Source organism: Penicillium psychrosexuale, assembly GCF_028828465.1.
Source record: "Penicillium psychrosexuale strain IBT 29551 chromosome Unknown utg000004l, whole genome shotgun sequence".
NCBI lineage: Eukaryota > Fungi > Ascomycota > Eurotiomycetes > Eurotiales > Aspergillaceae > Penicillium > Penicillium psychrosexuale.
Window position 1 is genome coordinate 6,073,905 of NW_026643189.1, and position 18,677 is coordinate 6,092,581.

The 18,677-nt window shown below is 49.7% G+C and overlaps 9 protein-coding genes across 9 annotated transcripts; 4 read left to right on the forward strand and 5 right to left on the reverse strand.

The window, feature by feature from the left end:
* Nucleotides 1-135: 135 nt before the first annotated feature.
* N7518_008195 (putative L-cystine transporter) lies at nt 136-1,221 on the reverse strand (the record flags this gene model as incomplete). The annotated part of the gene is made up of 4 exons (XM_057189122.1): nt 136-504; nt 578-1,016; nt 1,094-1,111; nt 1,181-1,221. The coding sequence occupies 4 exons, from the start codon at nt 1,219-1,221 to the stop codon at nt 136-138; spliced, it is 867 nt and encodes a 288-aa protein (XP_057040825.1).
* A 647-nt stretch (nt 1,222-1,868) lies between these two features.
* N7518_008196 (uncharacterized protein) lies at nt 1,869-4,200 on the forward strand (the record flags this gene model as incomplete). Its single annotated transcript, XM_057189123.1, has 3 exons — nt 1,869-2,016; nt 2,097-2,464; nt 2,515-4,200. The coding sequence occupies 3 exons, from the start codon at nt 1,869-1,871 to the stop codon at nt 4,198-4,200; spliced, it is 2,202 nt and encodes a 733-aa protein (XP_057040826.1).
* A 1,156-nt stretch (nt 4,201-5,356) lies between these two features.
* N7518_008197 (uncharacterized protein) lies at nt 5,357-6,790 on the reverse strand (the record flags this gene model as incomplete). Its single annotated transcript, XM_057189124.1, has 1 exon — nt 5,357-6,790. One exon carries the CDS (start codon nt 6,788-6,790, stop codon nt 5,357-5,359), a length of 1,434 nt encoding a protein of 477 aa, XP_057040827.1.
* A 220-nt stretch (nt 6,791-7,010) lies between these two features.
* On the reverse strand, nt 7,011-7,866 carry N7518_008198 (F1F0 ATP synthase subunit delta; the record flags this gene model as incomplete). The annotated part of the gene is made up of 6 exons (XM_057189125.1): nt 7,011-7,043; nt 7,103-7,192; nt 7,251-7,339; nt 7,430-7,560; nt 7,642-7,664; nt 7,735-7,866. The coding sequence occupies 6 exons, from the start codon at nt 7,864-7,866 to the stop codon at nt 7,011-7,013; spliced, it is 498 nt and encodes a 165-aa protein (XP_057040828.1).
* A 774-nt stretch (nt 7,867-8,640) lies between these two features.
* Nucleotides 8,641-9,485, forward strand: N7518_008199 (60S ribosomal protein eL29; the record flags this gene model as incomplete). The annotated part of the gene is made up of 4 exons (XM_057189126.1): nt 8,641-8,647; nt 8,744-8,795; nt 9,039-9,141; nt 9,209-9,485. The coding sequence occupies 4 exons, from the start codon at nt 8,641-8,643 to the stop codon at nt 9,242-9,244; spliced, it is 198 nt and encodes a 65-aa protein (XP_057040829.1). The 3' UTR covers nt 9,245-9,485.
* A 367-nt stretch (nt 9,486-9,852) lies between these two features.
* Nucleotides 9,853-11,438, reverse strand: N7518_008200 (uncharacterized protein; the record flags this gene model as incomplete). The annotated part of the gene is made up of 2 exons (XM_057189127.1): nt 9,853-11,075; nt 11,180-11,438. The coding sequence occupies 2 exons, from the start codon at nt 11,436-11,438 to the stop codon at nt 9,853-9,855; spliced, it is 1,482 nt and encodes a 493-aa protein (XP_057040830.1).
* Nucleotides 11,439-11,750: 312 nt separating this feature from the next.
* On the reverse strand, nt 11,751-13,155 carry N7518_008201 (NCBP3 domain-containing protein; the record flags this gene model as incomplete). The annotated part of the gene is made up of 2 exons (XM_057189128.1): nt 11,751-12,992; nt 13,057-13,155. The coding sequence occupies 2 exons, from the start codon at nt 13,153-13,155 to the stop codon at nt 11,751-11,753; spliced, it is 1,341 nt and encodes a 446-aa protein (XP_057040831.1).
* A 1,608-nt stretch (nt 13,156-14,763) lies between these two features.
* On the forward strand, nt 14,764-16,797 carry N7518_008202 (putative glycosyl hydrolase; the record flags this gene model as incomplete). The annotated part of the gene is made up of 3 exons (XM_057189129.1): nt 14,764-15,226; nt 15,262-15,645; nt 15,713-16,797. 3 exons carry the CDS (start codon nt 14,764-14,766, stop codon nt 16,795-16,797), a joined length of 1,932 nt encoding a protein of 643 aa, XP_057040832.1.
* A 320-nt stretch (nt 16,798-17,117) lies between these two features.
* N7518_008203 (uncharacterized protein) lies at nt 17,118-17,433 on the forward strand (the record flags this gene model as incomplete). Its single annotated transcript, XM_057189130.1, is given in 2 exon segments — nt 17,118-17,147; nt 17,167-17,433. 2 exon segments carry the CDS (start codon nt 17,118-17,120, stop codon nt 17,431-17,433), a joined length of 297 nt encoding a protein of 98 aa, XP_057040833.1.
* Nucleotides 17,434-18,677: the final 1,244 nt, after the last annotated feature.

The window sequence follows — 18,677 nt, forward strand, 5'->3', positions numbered from 1 at the left end:
TGGTCCGAATTTCCGCCCCACAATGCCTCAAAGACCCAAGATTAGACTCCACTGCCTCTACAAAAATAGACACATATCCCCAATGTCTCAAATCTGGCCCCAAGGTCACTAGTTCTTCTCATGGATATCTTTGTATCATACCCGATCTCCCACAGCATCGTCTTGTCCATCCAAGAGGGGCGATTGCTCGCTCGGACCAGGTGTTCTCTTCAGGTCAGGAGTATCTCGGTATAAGACGTAGTGTTGGATGCAGAAGATTGCATCGAAGAAGATTGTAACATTGCCCAGCAGTAGCTTGACTGGGTTGCCGGTGATACCGCTCCAGTCACTTTGAAGGCTGGAATCAAGCACCAGTTGAAGCATTGAAAGTACACCACCAGCCATATCCAGAAGGATAGTTCCAATGTTCCAGCCTACTGTAGATTGTCGCTTGTAGTTCAACGCCACTTGAGGCATATATTTCACAATGGTGATCAGGAGTTTGACGTACGAAAACGAGTATATCTAGAAGGATATTAGCTTTGTTTTACAGTTTCCCCGTTAAGTTCATTGAAGAAAAGTAGCTTTTATCACCTACCACGTCAATCCACGCCCAAGTGGAAGGATCGTACCCTCCATCCGGACTTTGTGCCAACACGGCCGCGATAACCACCAGAGGAGACAGGACACACCCCCAGAATATTCCAGCCATTAACCAACTGACTCTTTGGAAGCGGGAAACGTGGAAGCCCCAGATGAAAGGCCAGAACTGTGAGTACATTATGATGCACATGACCACCGCGTGAGCCGCAAATGCGAAATCGTTGAACCGAACGGTGGGTTCGATTGAGGCAGGGTGGCGGGCCGCATACTGTGATCTAATGACGGGAGAGTAGAGAAACGCGGAGGTATATATCGCATAGCAGACAAAACCCAGAGGGTTGATGGTGGATAAATCAATGGATAAGCCGACTGTGGACTTGCGTCTCCAGTTGGTTATCGGCTGGGGATAAAAAGACCCCGACCAGCAGAGCATACTTCGTTCAAGTTAGCCGTCAATGCAAGCGTCACATGAGATATAAGATATAGCCTCGGAAGTAACGCGTAGACTTACTATGCCCATCCTAAAAAGCTAGGGTAAATTAGTCAGTCATGTTCATAATGCCCGGTGGCATTCGGGTGCGAATAGGAGTTCACAAACCGGGACAAAGCTCTAATAAATATCTCTAGTTGAGGAGTCATCTTGGATTGAGACTACTCATTCCAAAGTGTTAGGCGGGGGAAGAAGAGATGGGGTGGGATGTAACGATTCGAGCTCCATCGAACACAGCACGCAATCTTGTGATAAGATCAGCTGAGGATAAGGCAGATAAGATAACGAGGCAACAGCCTAACCGACTTTGGAAGGCGGTTACAATACCCATGCTGAGTCAGCGGCTGGTTGGCCCGGTAATTTGTCATAGGAAAACAGATGGCTGGGGAAATCGCTCAGCCTCTTGTTGTGATTCCTCTCTGCCCGATGTTTCCGTGTGACATGCATCTTTATTATTTTATGTCAATTTCGTTGTCGGACGCTTTTTCAATCCTATCCTAATCTCACATCCGAATCCGTACGACTTTCTTTCTTCCCTCTTCTTGCGCTCCGCCTCGACTCTTACTATACGGCTTTCTCGAACCATACTTAGATCTTGTGATACGATCAGTCCCGCGCCCATAAATTGGTCAACATACAATCAGTTTCGTTGACTGTCATTGGGCATTCCAGTCGAAATCTCGATCCCATTATCGCATGGTGCATTCCTCGGATCGGGAGATCTCGAAAGATCTCCTTCGGTAAATCTGACATTCCAGACTGAAGATCGCATGGTCGTTCGAGAATTATCCGCAAAATGTCAAACTCAGATCTCGCCGCTGCAGGGAGCAGCACATATTCATCCAATACCCTTCATGTTGGGGATGGCACCTGGGACTCTGGGCGGGATACCTTCCTACTGCCCAATTTGATGGGGGTCAACTTTGAGACGATGCGATACAATGGTTAGTCGGACGCATCAACAATCGGCTTTCATAATGGTGTATACCCTTTCAATTATTTTGTAATGACTGACACGTTACAGGCATGGGGAACCGTTTCAAGGATATGGCCGGGTACCATTCCATAATCATCGCGCACGGTGTCATTGCAACAATCGTTTTCTTGGGTATCGTCCCAATATCAACTTTCATAATCCGATATTACTCCCGATGGAATCCTTACTGGGCATTCAAATTGCATGCTTGGTGCCAGGTACTTACCTTGCTCTTGACCACGGTTGTGTTTGTGCTTGGGTGGTTCGCCGTTGGGCCACAAAGAAGCCTAACCAACCCACATCATGGAATCGGCCTGGCAATCTATGTTTTGGTTATTTTTCAGGTGCTGTGGGGCTGGTTTGTGCACAAGAAAGAGAGTAAGAGACGGCGAGTTCACGTTCCTTTGAAACTAGTGGTAAGTGAAGTCTCAAGAAGGGATATAAGGGCTCTTCTAACATGTCTTAGGTTCACCGGTGGCTGGGTCGTGCACTTCTACTTCTCGGAATTGCTCAAATTCCACTGGGACTCACGCTCTACGGTTCGCCAAAGGTCCTATTCATCCTATTCGCGCTGACAGCTTTCGGCTACTTGGTTCTTTACTTTTTACTTTCCTACCGATATGACTTTGAAGGATATCACATGGGAAGTGACCACGGTGATGACCGCAGTCATTATACAGGACCTTCAGAGATATCAGAGCACCATGGCAATCATGCGGCAGAAGCTCTCGCTGCCGGCGCTGCGGGTGCTGGCCTAGCTTCAATGTTTCGACGGCGTTCAAGCAGTCGCCACCCAAGCCATGCTTATGAAGACTCTCGCACATCTATTTCTGATGAAAAATATTCAGATGAAGCTTCCCGTCATGGTGGTGGTTTCGGCAAGAAACTCCTCGAGCTTGGTGCACTGGCTGGGGCTGGTCTCATGGCCAAGAATTTCTGGAACCGTCGAAAAAAACGAGAAGATGATGCCGAATCGGGTCGCTATAGACCCGCCCATTCGCGCAGTACTAGCCACACGGATGAATCTCTCAGCAGGATAGAAGATGGTCGACCGGAGCCGACACACCACACGCCCCTTAATCGACCACCGAGCCGTGTACCAAGCAGGTCCCAAAGCCCGGGGTCGTCTTACTATTACAACAGCACATATCTCACTGAGCCGCCTAAGCGAAACGCTTCTCATGGGGTTAGAGACGCTGTTATGGGTGCAGGTGCTTTTGCTGCCGTGAAGCGACTGTTCAGCCGCGGTAAAAAGGACGATGAAGAGAAACGGCGGCTGGAGGATATCAGGCGCCGAGAAGATGAAGATGAGGCGCTGCAGAGAGCAAACAGCAAACGACGGCCACAGACAGGAGAAAGTTTCTACCCACGAAGAAGGGCCAGTTCGTATAGTGAAACTGATCTCACTGAAACCGATCTGTCCCGTCCTCCACCTCGACACGCATCACATGGAGAATCTCTTCTTACTGCAGAGCCACTCGCCTCTGGTGCTGTCCATAGCGTTGTATCAGATATGCCGCCTATGCCCCCGAGCCACCAGCAGTTCTCTGAAGATCCTCACTCACGTCACTCCCTCGCCCATGATGGAGCAGAATTTGCATCAGGTGCGGCTGCTGGGGCAGCACTAGATGCAGCCGCCCGCCGTAATCGGAGCAGCAGCCGGCGCCGAGAGGACGACGTTGCCTCCCCGCCGGTATCTGTGAAAGTGAAAATGCACAATGACGGACGACATGTGACACTCCGTCGGCTGACCGAAGAAGAAGCGGCCGCGAGCCGTGAGGCCCGTCGCAGAGAGCGAAGAAGCTCCCGACGTCGCAACAGCAGTGCGGGCTCCTTGTCTGGCAACGAAGACGCCGGCCACGACCGCTGGCGTCGCGTTGAAGAACTCGAACGTCAACAAGACGAGCAGATGCGACGTGAACAGGCTGCTGCTGCTGCTCGCCTTGCCCCTCCACAGGCACCTTCAGGCAGCATGCCACCTCCCATTCCTGCACCTTCCAGCAACCCATATGGACCAGGCAGTGTCACTTCGCCTACATATACCGGTACTGAGATGAGCGGCTCGTACGCGAACAATCGTCGCCGCAGACGTGCTGAACGAGCCCGGACCCGACAAGAGAGGCAGCAGCAGCACGGTGTGGAATTCACGTGATCGCTTTCTAAGTACCGTCTAGAGTTCTCCGCTTTTTTCTCTCTTGTGTCTACTACAGACCCAGCTTACGACATGTACAAAACGAGTTATGTCTTTCAGAGCCGCGTTGATATAAATGACTCCCTCCCCCCAAACCTTATGTCACGGTGCTATGTCTTTTTGATATGTTTTCCTCCTTTCTTAAATGTGCTCTTGTGGCGACGAAATGATTCTTTTAGTTAGCCTTTCCTTTCTCATTCCTGCTTTTATGATGCCAGCGATTTAAAGGATCTTTTATTGGGTTGTTAGTTAGCTTTTTGCTGGTCTTCTTGTCTTCATGTTTGTGCTGATATACCCGGTCTTGGTATTGGTTATCTGTCCTATTCTTCCTGAGGTTCTCCTGAGGCATAACCGAGTGCAGCTTAAAGAGTTATGCGGTTAATATTGAACAATATTCTTTGCAGTAGACCCTACATTGAACCTTAGGTATAGACGCCCATGATCTCGGACATTGTTCACGGAGATTAGAAGCCCTCACAGATAATCTAACGCCTAATTTCTGACTATCTCATGTTCAGCTCAAAACAGGATATCCTGCGGCCTGTCCTCGCTAAGATTAACATGCTGTGGTAAGGCTAATCAATGGAGGTTCAAAGCGAGAAGAGACTGCATAGGATCGATTCTATAATTTTGTAATGCAAGAAATTAAAGTGTGAATTTTTTATTCTAAAGCAAGGTATCCGAGTGCTAAGGTTAGCCCCGGAGGTGTGCATCGATGTGTAGATTAAATACATTTTGTTTCATTATTATCTCTCATCCTTCTTGACAACTGCTTGCTTGATAGCCCGTCACGATAGTGACCTATGTAGACATGGAGAGTCCCTATAAGTCAATTGAATCCTCTCATCTCATTTACTTTAGTTCAGTGGGAATTTCTCTACTAAAAACTAATACAAGAGACTTCATTCTGGAAAAATCTGTTTCATTCCTACCCATAACTCGGCTTTCGGCCACAAAAATGTATCAAATAGTGACTAAACTCATTTCTCACCCGCGTGAACCAAGGTACCCGTAGAATACTGCATAAAACTGTCTTTGGAGGAATACGAACGGAATTCGCTGGTGCACATGTCGCTTCGATCTTGTCCAACCTCAATTGCTCACCCTAAGGGTGTAGCTACTGAGTCCGAATGGCCGTGTCCGGGTTCCACTGACAGCCGCAAGACACTCCGCACTTGGACAACACAAAAAGGATGGTTCTCGTCAGTAGATAGAGTAAAGCTCTGGCAAGGTAGAGCATTACAACGCCGGCCCGGGTGTTTGTCAATGGGTATGTTGCAACGAAGATGACATTAAGAGGTAGTAGTACAACCCGCGCCGGGATGATGAAGCAAGTGTGTAATAGCAAGTCATCACTGATCGGGTGGCAAGTGGTGTTTTCAAATTCGGTAGGGAAATGCGGAGAAGGTTGCTGAGGGAGATCAGTTCGAGTCATCCGAAATTTGAATGCGTACTTTGATGCTTTCTCAATGGATGAGCTAGGCGCAAGTCTGGTTCTGTAAAGCGAAAACGAAACAGCAAGAAATTCAGGGAGGTTCTGCTCGGTGTTACCCGTTATTTTCGGGTCATCTGCAACAGGAGTGTCGCCCACATTGCCGGCTCTCACTTCCCGGGCATCACTACCCGAGCCAACACGAGCGAGGTGAGTTGTTTGACCTGTTTCACGATAGGTTAAGCTGGAAAGGGACGAGTCACGCAGATCATGGTTCTTTGGGATGATTCTTTTTGTAGGGATGTTGCATGGTGAGCTTTTTCGAGGGTTCGCGCGACCAGTGACCTTCCATTTCCGGTGTTGTTTCTTCTGTCGATGAAAAGCAACATAATCCTGTCTTCTTTCAATCGAAGGTAGGGGACGACGTGTCGCACGAGAAGGCGAAGACAGAGAGGCTGCAGGAGGAGAAAATCGAACGCATCGCGGTAGCGGACCAGAATTGCTGGATTTCTTGAAGTCACCGGCATTCATGCTTGGCTGGTGATTCGCCAGGGCAGTAACAGGAGGTTTGATCCACTGTCGGCGGCCAACCGAAAGGTGTCGCAACTTTGAGGGTTTAGGAGATTCACTTCCGTCGTCTTGATAAACAAAGCTTGCCTCTGGCGAATCTTGGAAGCAATCGAAATTGAACTCCCCCGTTCCAGGCGCAGGACTCGTCCGTACGTTCTCCATTTTATAGCATCGAAGCGACTCAGTAGATTCCTCTGTGCTCCCTCGTTCGCTATTTGATGCGGGGGTGTTTTGGGGATTCAATGGTTCAGCGAGACCGTCAAGAGTGTGGTACTTATCCACAGCGACATCCAACTCAAGTCGAGGACATTTTCGGCTGGAATCAAAACCACGGAAAGACTCGCGAAATTCGAGGCTTCCGTGAGCTTGCTTCGGGCTTGCTTCTGCTTCTGGCTGGCGGCTGCTTGGTTGTCTTTCGTCAGTTCCATCAAGCCCGGTGAATGGCGCAAAGAGAGGTGAAAAGAAACCATCCATTGGTGAGTCCGTCATCATCAATCGAGTATCCACCATACCCAGAGGGTCTGACTTGAGTGATTTGGCGAATGCCATGTTTGCACGGTCAGCTGAAGATGAAAGTCGACCGTCGGGTCGGAGATTGGAGATGAGATGGGCAAGTCATGTGCTTAACTTCCAAGCTTGGAAGGTGCGCTCCCACCTCTACCGCATAGAATGTAGACAGATATAATAAACACGTATAATTAGAGGGAAGGGAGAACTGCTATAATTCTACAGGTTCATGGTTTGGGCGATAATTGTTATGTACATCAATCTATTTGACGTGAGCCTGCAAGCTCTCGAGAACCTGTTCAAGAAAAAGAAAAGTCAGTAATTAACCAGTCCGGTAGTCCCGCGGGTTCATACCTCAAGCTCAATCTTGGCCTCGGCGATATCCTGCTCGCTGCCGCTGCCGCTGGCAATCTTCTGGGCCTCGGTGATCTGGGCGCGGATAGCCTAGTAAGGAAGCTCCAGTTAGCTTTAGTCGCGACATTAGAAAGGAAAAAAAACCTACATCGGCGCTGAAGTCCTCAAGGGGGAAGCCCTCGACAGCGTTGATGCTGAGCTGGGAGTCGGGCTGGACGACGGCGAAGCCACCGGACACTATAAAGTAGCACCATTGTTAGTCGATTGATTCCAATTCACAAGAGACCAGATTTGCGAAATGTTTCAGAGCGCGAAGATCGGACGTACGGAAGTACTGCTTGGTAGCACCGCTCTCCTCGATGATCTCGACGAGACCGGGGTTGAGCTGCTCGATAGAGGGAACGTGGTTGGCGAGAACACCCATCTCACCGGAGGCGGCGGGAAGGTTGACCTGGGTACTGTAATCGCGAAGGTTGGTCAGTATTTAGGAAAAGGGCGTGGGCACCGTCGACGCGGGCGCAATTGGAAGCACAACATACACGCCAGTCGAGCGGTAAATGGTCTGTCAAGCAATTGTCAAGTCAGTACTTAGGCTATGATGTTGGGATGCCGGCCGGACTTCGTTCACGCACCTGGTGAGGCAGAGTCAGGGACAGCTTGATCTTGTCGGCGACAGCCTCAGCGTAACCACGGCGCTGGACGGGAGCACCGAGGAAAGAAGGGCGAGCCCGGAGGGCGGAGCGAGCAAAGCGGAAGGAGCTCATTTTGCAGTGGTGGATGACGTGCAAAGGCTGGATTATCCGTCTTGAAGTTGCGTTGCAAAGGTCGAAGTCGGAATGCCGGTTGTTCCCTAGCGGCGGGTCACGTGGCACGGGAATTCAACGGCCGGACTATGGCCAGTATGAGCTGCGTTGACTACAGTCATTGTATGCATATTTTGAGGACACAAGGAGAGAACACATGTTCAATTCCTGTTATATGTATTTTAGTATTTATCCATTTTAGAATATAAGTTCCAGAACTCCGATTCCTAATGTAACATTTGCCGCCGAGAACAAGTTGGTGCAGGAATTCTCGCTAGTAGTAATCAGGCACAATTCATTGTATCCGTATACTGCACTTGCTACTATCATGTGGCCTCCGAAACCAAACCTCTTCTTCAATACCCCGTAGACAGCATTGGAAGTATCGGGCACGTGATAAATATATAAAGGTCACGTGTATTAGGTGGCAGAATGAAGGGAGAAAAACTCGCAGACTCAAGAACTGCTAAAATCGAGTTAAAAAAACCCCCAATTTCCAATTAGCTAGAACGACAAAATGAAATATAACAGGATACAAGACCGATCAAAATATTATAACGTTTTCTGGGACAATCTTGCAAGTAAGAAGCCACCTAGTGAAGCTGTAGTATGTACACCGCCCAATAAGCGAGATCCCACAAACGGAACGAGCCCTAGCCGAGCCTCTTAGGCCTGACGTCCCTATTCCCACTCCTCTCCATCTATCACCGTCAATCAGCGACAACATCCGACAAGATGGCCAGTACGTTTTTACCACGACCCTATGACTTTCGCTCCTCTGCAAGCTGGCGAGAGAGAAGAAAAAAGGCGATGGCGCTGACATGATTTTCACCTACAGAGTCCAAGAACGCGTCCCAGCACCACAGCAGCCAGAAGGCTCACCGTAACGGGTACGTTTGCCCTTGAACTTCCTCGGTCACCCTACTATTACACTTGCCCGGCATTTTTCAATCGATCCAATGAACGTGGTGGAAGAAGTGCTAGTGTGCGAATGGTTTTATCCGGCGTGATGAATCTTGAGGTCAACGACTTGGAATATTCGCCCGGGCAATCTCTTCGAACCACTGCATTCGACCACCATCCGCCACACCATCTCACCCTGAATCGAGTCGCTGATATATTTGTCCGAACAGTATCAAGAAGCCCAAGACCAACCGTTACCCTTCCCTCAACGGTGTCGACCCCAAGTTCCGCCGCAACCACCGTCACGCTCTCCACGGCACCATGAAGGCCCTTGTACGTTGACCACAACCCGAACCCACCATCCATTACCTATGGAACGGAGTACTGACCCATTGAACAGAAGGAGCGCAAGGAGGGCAAGCGCGAGGTCGCATAGATTATGAACTCAGTCTTAAAAAAATGGGAAACATGAAATGCAACTCGAGCGTGCAAGAGGTCCAGAGAACATAACGTGTGTGACGATGAAGGACGGTCCGCTGTGTCGAATAGGCCTGATTTTTGCTTATTTCTTGCGCGACGAGCCTCGAGTTGTTTGATATCAGGAAATCAACAGGCTTAATTCGATGTGCACAGCGGTGCCATTTTCCCAAGCGGAATCTCTTCTGCTATATCCCTTTCTTTTTTTCTTCCAGACCCGAGGGCTCAACTTCGTCTGTGTTGTGGCCCTTGAGCTTAGTTTCTCCCCTTTTCCCAGAACTCCCGTCCGGCATATGTGTGTACAGCTGCGTGCTTTTCTCATGCGCGATTGCTGAAGGATTTTTTCTTAACGTGCCAAGAAGAACCCCCAAGTCCCCGATTGCTATATATCCTGTCTTGATTCTTCTCGATGCGACAGGGTTCATGGTCAGGGGGGCTACATCCCGTAGACAGTAACAGTCGTTTTTATATTTAGTTATGTCTAAATCAATTCATTTACCTCTACTTCACATTTGCTTTCACATCCATGACTCGTATTGGCCTGGATATTCGGTATAGTCACAAAGGTCATACCTTCCAAACAATCAACTTTTTATCAAACCCACCACTGATAACCCATTCCTCCCAGACCGGGTCACCCTCTTCCTGGGGTACAGCAACAAGACCCGACCAAACAGTCCTCACCTTAAAGCCAGAGTCATGACCACCCTTCAACGTAGCAATGATCTTCCCCGTCTTCGTCTCGATGCCACGAACCACACCATCATCTCCATTGACCCAGACGCCAGACCCATTAGGCCGCCATGCCACTTGCGGTGTGGAGTAAGCAGTTTGCGGCGAGAAGGTGTTTGCCTGCACGAGGATAGCAGCATCCTCGCGGTTCTGTAGTTCCAGTGTTGCCAGTGCCTGAGACGCCTGTGTCACCGGGTCCTCTGAAGCGGTCGTTGCGGGGAATAGCAGACGCACGATGATCACTTTCAAATGGGGCAATGTCGACGTCGCTACGGCCAGGAGGCCTGGGTCGTGTGGACTGAGCGCCATGTGGACCGGCGAGAACGCAACCCAGGCATTGGAATGGGGGGCCAGATTCTGCTGTCCAAGGAGACGAGCTTCCCGCGGTGACTTCTCGGCAGCGGGTTCATCATTTCCACGAGTATCGGTTTCTTCCGATGCTTCTACCTGGTAGTAGTAGATATAAGTCGAGTCTCTGCGCGAGACGAGAAGGAGCAGCTCGTTGGTGTCCACGTGTGGGACGAACAATAGTGAATCCGGGTTTGAGTTGAGCTTAATGCGTGCAACGGGCTCACCAATCGTGAGAGATAGTGCGTCTACTTCGTCGGGAATATTGAGGCAATATAAGAAAACACACTCGTCCCACCCGGCGGTGGCAACCCACCACTTGGAAGGATCAGCCTTGTCTTGGTAGGCTACCACCTTCACTGCGTACTTTGCATGGTCCTTCCTGCTGTCCAGCGTTTGGGACCCATGCTGGAGGAGCAGCTGTCCAGACATGTTGGTCATGAGGATGTACCGCCCCTGGAGGATCGAGACAACTGATAGAACGGGCGAATCAGAGATTCCCGAGAATGATTTGACAGCCGTATTACCTTCTGCCGTCTCGAGTAAATGTACTTGCCTGTCTGCACCCGTAGAGACGATATACGACTGCGCTGGTGCAGCGTCTGCGGCGACTTCATCGGCATCGCCGCGGGGTTTCTGCCATTGCTCTACCGACGCAGCAAGAATATTTGATGATGTCGGTGTCTGGATGAGAGAAGGCTTTGATGGTGCTAGAGGGTCTGTCAGATACCACAACAAAGGCAACCGCTGATAGTTAAAGCTTGACAGGCCGAGTCCCAATGACTTTCGACTGCCATGCTAGAAGAAAGCTCACCTGGCTCGCTCCATAAAGTCGACTGCTGATTGCCTTTGCCATATCTTTCAAAATTCACAGTTTGGTCATATGTGCTCTTCTCTTCGAGCAAACTTTGGATGGTCCAGTTGTTGGTGTCGTCGCCCGAGGTCTGCCCCACGTCAGGAGCAAGGTCAGCCTCGCGGATAAAAGCCTTCAGTGTCTCTGAATAGTCATTGTTGCGCAGGAACTGCGCAACTATAGCACTTGCTAGTGCATCAATTGTTCTGGAGGTGGCCATGCTTGCATCTGATGCCTCGGAAGGATTTTGGTTGGGGAGAGTTAGTCGTGGCGCACAACACGACTTGTATATATCTTCCCATGTACGACTCAACTAATGTTACTTTGGTCTATATCTTCTATTGCGTTATATTGGAGATTACAGAAAATATACGGGTTCCACCCATCAGCAGAGCAGAGTATGTGTCATTATGAAACTTTTATCAGACAATCGATTTCCCCATCCCATTATTGAAACGCCGGATATCCACCATGCTCCCGAAGCCTCATAATCAAGCAAATGCACAAGTTCTCGGCCTATCGCTTAGTCTATTCAGCTGAACATATCCTCAGCCCGACGCCGACGACCGCCGCGTCCCTCTAGTGTCTCAGAAAACAATTCCTTGCCAGCGTTGGCGCCAACTTTGATGTTATTGTTGGTGCCATTGTCGTACTTGGAAGGGAACAGCTCGCGCACCGACGCACCCTTGCCTTTGATCGACATGCCACTCGATGAGCCGCCTCGGATGGCAAATCCTTGGTCCTCGGTGGCTATGGCTGCTCCGCGAATGCGGGCGCCATTGTTGGTGGAATCAGGGAAAAGCTCAATATTGCTGTGGCGTCTGTGTTCAGAGGTGCCCGGGGCAGAAGAAGCGTCGAATGCATCTGACCGGCGATGGTGACTAGCCTTGCTGGGCAACAACTCTTTCTTGATGTAGCTGGATGTGGGCTTGTTTGGGAAAAGCTCGCGGTTTCCTGACTCGCTCTCGCTCGCGCTTGGGAAAAGCTCTTTACTTTTGTTCTTACGACCTCTAGGCGACCTCTCACGGAACCGCCTGTTATTATCGCCACCGCCTCGATTAACTCCAAGTTCTTCCTCCAACGTGTCTCGTCCTGGAGACGCACTGCGATTCCGGAGACGTCCACTGGATCGGCCCTCGTCGTCTGGGAACAGCTCTCTCTGGCCGCGACCTCTAGGCTTTCCCCGAGCGCGCTCGGGTTCAGAGCCAACATTATCACCGTACATGTCCGCATTGAAGTGGTCATCCTCGGCGCGGTCTCGGCGGCGCCGGTGCTCCCGGTCGTCGAATCTGCGCCGGCTGTAGTCGCCATCACCTGCATCATCGCTACGTCTCCTGTCCGCAAACTCTTGCCGCAAGCGTTCTCGGGGATCATGCTCGGGGTGCATGAGGTAGAAGCGACTCTTCTCATGAGCGCGTGCTTGCTTGCGGTCCGACTTGACAGCCGATCGCACTTGGAGGACGGAATCAGGGTGGGAGGAGAAAAGTTTCGCCGATCGGAGACGCAGAGGTGGCAAGGTAGACGCGTCTTCTTCCTCGGCGACTTGGGTGAGAGCTGTGAGAGCTTGGAGGCCGATTTCGGCGGAGGAGAAGACGAGGTTGGCGGATGTGTCGTCGATCCATTCGACGCGCACTGGCTCCTGTCCAGAGCAGTCGCGAGCAAATTGCTTGATATTCTCCGTGGTCAATTCATCGACACCGCGAACATGCACTTTTTCGTAGACCGCTTCATCGGTGAGGGGGTCGACGGTGGTTTCTAAGTTCGGAGTTGTTTCCTAGCACTCGACACATGTTAGTTGACAATCGACCATGACTATAAAGACAAAAGCAAACACTCACCACCTGAATTAGCTCGGGCTCGGGCTCTGGTCCTAGGTCGAGGTCCATGTCGATGTCCATGTCCGCGGTAGGAGCCTCGGCGGCCCCGCTGAATGCCATGATTCAGGCTTCGCTGGATGAATCGAAGGCTCAGATCTGATATCAGCTAGCCGTTCGAATGATATTGACAATTGAGGGGATAGGATGAGCAATGCAAGATGAAAACCGTGCCCGCTGGTAGCTTGACTCTCTGTCCTGATAAGGAATAGCGTCCTTTTTCCGGGGAACACCAGCCGGCAATATCAAGGGACCTCCCGTGGACGTCTGAACGGTTTAGTATTGTTGAATCCTGGGTCTGATGATGAATTGCGAATGAGCTCAAGTTGATTTGCTTTGATACTTGGAAGTTTAAGCAAAAAAGAAGAGTTGGAAGACAGGGATGGTAACATGGTCTCTCGGCACCGAAGTACTATACCTCATAGGCACGCTGTATAGGCTTATAAACGTCTAAATAAGGAGAAAGTGAGAGTCAAATTTTGCAATAAATTGGCCAAACACAGGGAATTATCTTCCAACGAAGCTGATAGACCATATGGATTGAGATCTAGTCATGGTGCATCATACACGAGTTGTTTAAGCCCTAACATCTCTTCTCTGACATAGGTTTATGTTTTAAAGACCTCTCTCTGTAGAACAAACCTAGGGGTTTCTTAGTCTCCTGAAATTCAGATAAAGAAGGTATTGTCTAGGACTGAGTAGTCAGTAATGACCACGAGATAGTTATACGTAGCAATAGTAGACCACGGAAGGATAATAGCACGTAACCCTACGTTTCAGATACTCATGTTCTGTCGTATCGACCTACCCACAGCAGTCTTGCCTCAAAGTTGTGGTTGGTAATATGTTAGCTGAAATGACCGTTGGACCAGAAGAGATGCTTTCTCTTTCTCCTTTCTCAAAGGGCTTAGCCAAGAGAGAAGAATAATTACACTAGGGTCGCTAACTCCTACCTATTGCCACATATTTGATTATCTCTCCTTACCGATGAACCAGTTCTTGTGGTGATATTATTCACGATACAAGACGTATCGTTGGCCCAACTACCAAATTCGATAGGCATAACACTATGGCAGTGATTGGCGACTGTAACAGGCATTTGACTAACATCGATATGCACACAATGACTTATGCTGTAGCTTTCAAACCCAACTTCTCACATAAAGAATATCTGAGGTATTGCTAATGGTATTGTGCCACAGATACTTGATACTTTTTTCTACCTCCACTATCCTTGAACGTTTCCTCCGGGTAGATAGCACGTTGTGAAGACTATTAACGCAGCTTCATTCATACGATCTAAATTTCCTCTTTTGGAAAACACGGAGTCATGTCCTTGCTCTATTTGGAAGGTCGACTTTAGGCTAAACTCGTGACGGATGCTACCTATGATCTCGGGGCGCTTAAAGGTGCATATATCCACCTAACCACCCCTGAGGCATCTTAGTAGTTTCCTCGAACAAATGAGTGTTGTTACTGGTACTTCATGTAGTGGATCTGCCTTGTCATCGGAATTAGCCCTGTCACAGCATCAGGATTGCATGGTGAGGGGTACCATGCCATTCCCTCAATACTTAATTCCCGAACTGGACAGCTCATCTGTTAAGACAAATCGCCTCTTCTTCCATCAGGAACAGTAGATTAATACCACTAACAACTTGTTTTACCAAAATGCTCTACACCGAAGATGACAAGCTCATCTTCCGTTTCGACGACCATATCCTCTGGGTGCAGCCATGGGGAGAGAATGCCTTCCGCGTACGTGCAACGAGACAGGCGTCAATTCCAATGGAAGATTGGGCCCTCTCCTCCAAGCCACCCAGCCCAAACCTAAGCATTGAGATATCTACTGACCAAGAGGCGACTATTACAAACGGCAAGATCAAAGCAACTGTGTCACGCAGAGGCAAGATTATCGTCTACGATTCGAAGGGAAACAAACTCCTCGAGGAGTATGCCCGCCACCGCCTGGATCCAATGGACCCCAAGTGCAGCGCGCTGACTATCGAAGCTCGCGAGATGCGTCCAATCCTAGGCGGCGACTACCACCTCACGATGCGATTCGAGTCTCTCGATCGCAAAGAGAAGATCTTCGGTATGGGACAGTATCAGCAGCCCTACCTGAACCTGAAAGGTACAGACCTTGAACTAGCGCACCGCAACTCCCAGGCCAGTGTTCCTTTGCGGTTTCGTCGCTCGGCTACGGCTTCCTCTGGAATAACCCCGGCATTGGACGGGCGGTTCTGGGAACAAATATCATGAGCTTTGAGGCGTATTCGACCAAGGCATTGGACTACTGGGTTGTATCGGGTGACACCCCCGCGGAGATTGAAGAGGCGTATGCCAAAGTGACGGGTTATGTTCCTATGATGCCAGAATATGGTCTTGGTTTCTGGCAGTGCAAGCTCCGCTACACGAACCAGGAGCAGCTGCTCGGTATTGCGCGCGAGTACCGGCGTCGCGAGGTTCCTCTGGATTTGATTATCATTGATTTCTTTCATTGGAAGCATCAAGGAGAATGGAGCTTTGATCCGGAGTTCTGGCCAGATCCGGGTGAGCTGTCATTCTCTTTTTTTATATCGTTTCGATAGAAAGACCCGCTAACAATGTCCGATTCCAGAGGCCATGGTCAAGGAGCTTAAAGAGCTCAAAATTGAGCTCATGGTTTCCATCTGGCCCACCGTTGAAAATGCATCCGAGAACTTCCCAGAGATACTCGAACAAGGGCTTCTCATCCGTCACGACCGCGGCATGCGCGTAGCGATGCAATGCGACGGCGACATCACACACTTCGACGCAACGAACCCGGCAGCCCGAAAGTTCATCTGGAGTAAAGCCAAGCAAAACTACTACGACATAGGTATCAAAACATTCTGGCTCGACGAAGCCGAGCCTGAGTATTCGATCTACGACTTCGATATCTACCGCTACCACGCCGGCAGCAACCTGCAGGTCGGAAACACCTACCCGAAAGAGTACGCCCGGGGTTTCTACGAAGGCATGACTGCAGAGGGTCAAACGAACATCGTCAATCTCCTGCGGTGTGCATGGGCGGGCAGTCAGAAGTACGGAGCGCTCGTGTGGAGCGGCGACATCGCGTCGTCGTGGAGCTCCTTTCGCAACCAACTCGCAGCGGGCCTGAACATGGGGCTAGCCGGGATTCCATGGTGGACGACCGATATTGGCGGTTTCCACGGCGGCAACCCCAAGGATCCTGCGTTCCGCGAGCTGTTCACGAGATGGTTCCAGTGGGGAGCGTTCTGTCCGGTGATGCGGCTGCATGGTGACCGTGAGCCGAAGCCGGAGGGACGGCCGACGGCTAGCGGGGCGAATAATGAGATCTGGTCATATGGGGATGAGGTTTATGAAATCTGTAAACGGTATATTGGGATTCGCGAGCAGCTTCGCGAGTACACGCGCGGGTTGATGCGGGAGGCTCATGGAAAGGGGACTCCTGTGATGAGGACTTTGTTTTACGAGTTCCCGTCGGATGAACAAGCTTGGGAGGTCGAGACTCAGTATATGTTTGGGTCGAAGTACTTGGTTGTGCCTGTGTTGGAGCCAGGTCAGCGCAAGGTCAAGGTCTATCTGCCGGCTGGGGCATCGTGGAAGCTCTGGGACGAAAAGGATACTGTGTACGAGGGCGGTCGCGATGTTGAGATCGAATGTCCGATTCAGAGTATGCCTATATTCGGTCGCCAGTAAAGGGGAAGACTTACCATGTCTCCTTCCAGATATCAAACATTTGCTATTCCAATAAGCCGTTGCTAAGCATTATCCCAGTAAACTATAATCGAATCACAATGAAAAACTCCTTAACCGTATTAGGAAGGACCACGTCAATAATACCAATAATAACCCCTGAGGTTGTCGGTTGTGCATCTACGGAGTACTCCGTACAAGCGTGACGATAGATAGTACGGGCTCCATAAACAACCCCACTTGAACTCAAAATCCCAGAAATAATTACGCAACCGTTGAAAACCCTCAAAGAAAAAAAAACCCAATACAGAAAGAGCATCCCAATGAAGCAAGAGACTTCAAAGAACAACCCTGTAAACCAGAATCCTGCAGATTCCTGCCACGCGAGCTGGCGCCCCTAAGAGAGCGCCGGAAGCCCCTACGACCGCCACCGGAGCGAATTACCCAGAAAGGAAAATGAAGGGACTTGCATGGTTAGCAGCACTGGAAAATGGAGGCTTTGGCTTCGGGAAAAGTCCCGAGGAACGGTCACCTCAAGGCTCACACCTTGTCCGCGGATATGCTCAGGGGACGGCAGCCATCGTGCGTACCGACAGGCAGGTACCTTTCTGCGCTAGAGCTATTTTGGGACAGGCGTGAGATTACACCGAGATTCTCCGTGGGCCAATCAGAGAGCTTTGTATTATCAGTACAGACGTAATACCAAACAAAGTAACATTCAAAGTCTATGGATGCTGATTATCTATCGGTGTCCGAATCTCGATCTCAGCTCTTGTGCATATGGATGGATCCCACAATTGATCCCGGCATGACTGCTCTATAGGGCGATGTGGCTGTCGATCGCAAGATCGGGAGCTTGGAATGCAACGGCAGAAGAATGAATCCATGGATTCGAGTTGCAACGTGTGTATGTCAAACCATGGATGAATATATGTATTTGGCACGGTGCTCCCTTCTCCCATGGTAACTAATGCTACATATATTAATATCCACATCAGCGGAGTGATAAACGGATACGATCTGATCTGGCCTTGGCGCCGTTTTTCATTTTGGCCATCGTGCGCAGGTGCCGGGTGGTGGTCAGGGCAGTGTTAGCGGCAGTCCTTGAACTTTCTTTGCCCTATGCTTTGGATCAAGGAATTAGAGTTTCCTGGGGTGTTTTTCCTTGAGATTCAGGTTTCTTGGGAGAAAGATTTGTCCCGTGTGAGTTCCACGGTCACATTCGGATCCACAGGCAAAAGGTAGGTAAACAAACAGTATGGACGGTATGCAAGCCAAAAGATGCACAATACATGCTGGGAACCTGCAGATCTTCACAATGCCAATGTTGAAATATCAGTGGACCTACAAGGTATAAAATAGAATTCCTTGTGCATAATTAGCTTGTGATTTACCGAGCTACTGTCTCCTATCACATCGGAAGTCAATCTACTCGATCTGATTCGACGAATGGTAGATAATACCTGATCAATTATTTTTGAGAACAGAGACGGTGTGTGGAAGCGATAGCTGCCACCATTTTGCCATCATAATGTGGAGCTGATAATTTGATAGAATAGACGATGATAATCCTATAGTGGACTCGAAACAGATCAAATGAAACAGACCCAAATACCACGATGAAACGGCATAAACTTGGTTACCGTACCCCAACCCAACCACCAAATTAAATAAAAAAACCAAATCTCAACGAACCTGCACCAAACAGCCTCACGGGGGAAGCGGAAAGTAAGACCCGACAAAAGAGAGGGGGGAAAAAAAAAAAAAAAAAACAAAAAACAAAACAGAGGGCTTGCATGAACATCTCCACGATCCATGCAACACCAAGGGCCCCGCCGTTCATCCCGTCAGAAGGTGACCAATCCGTCCTAATGCATCACGAC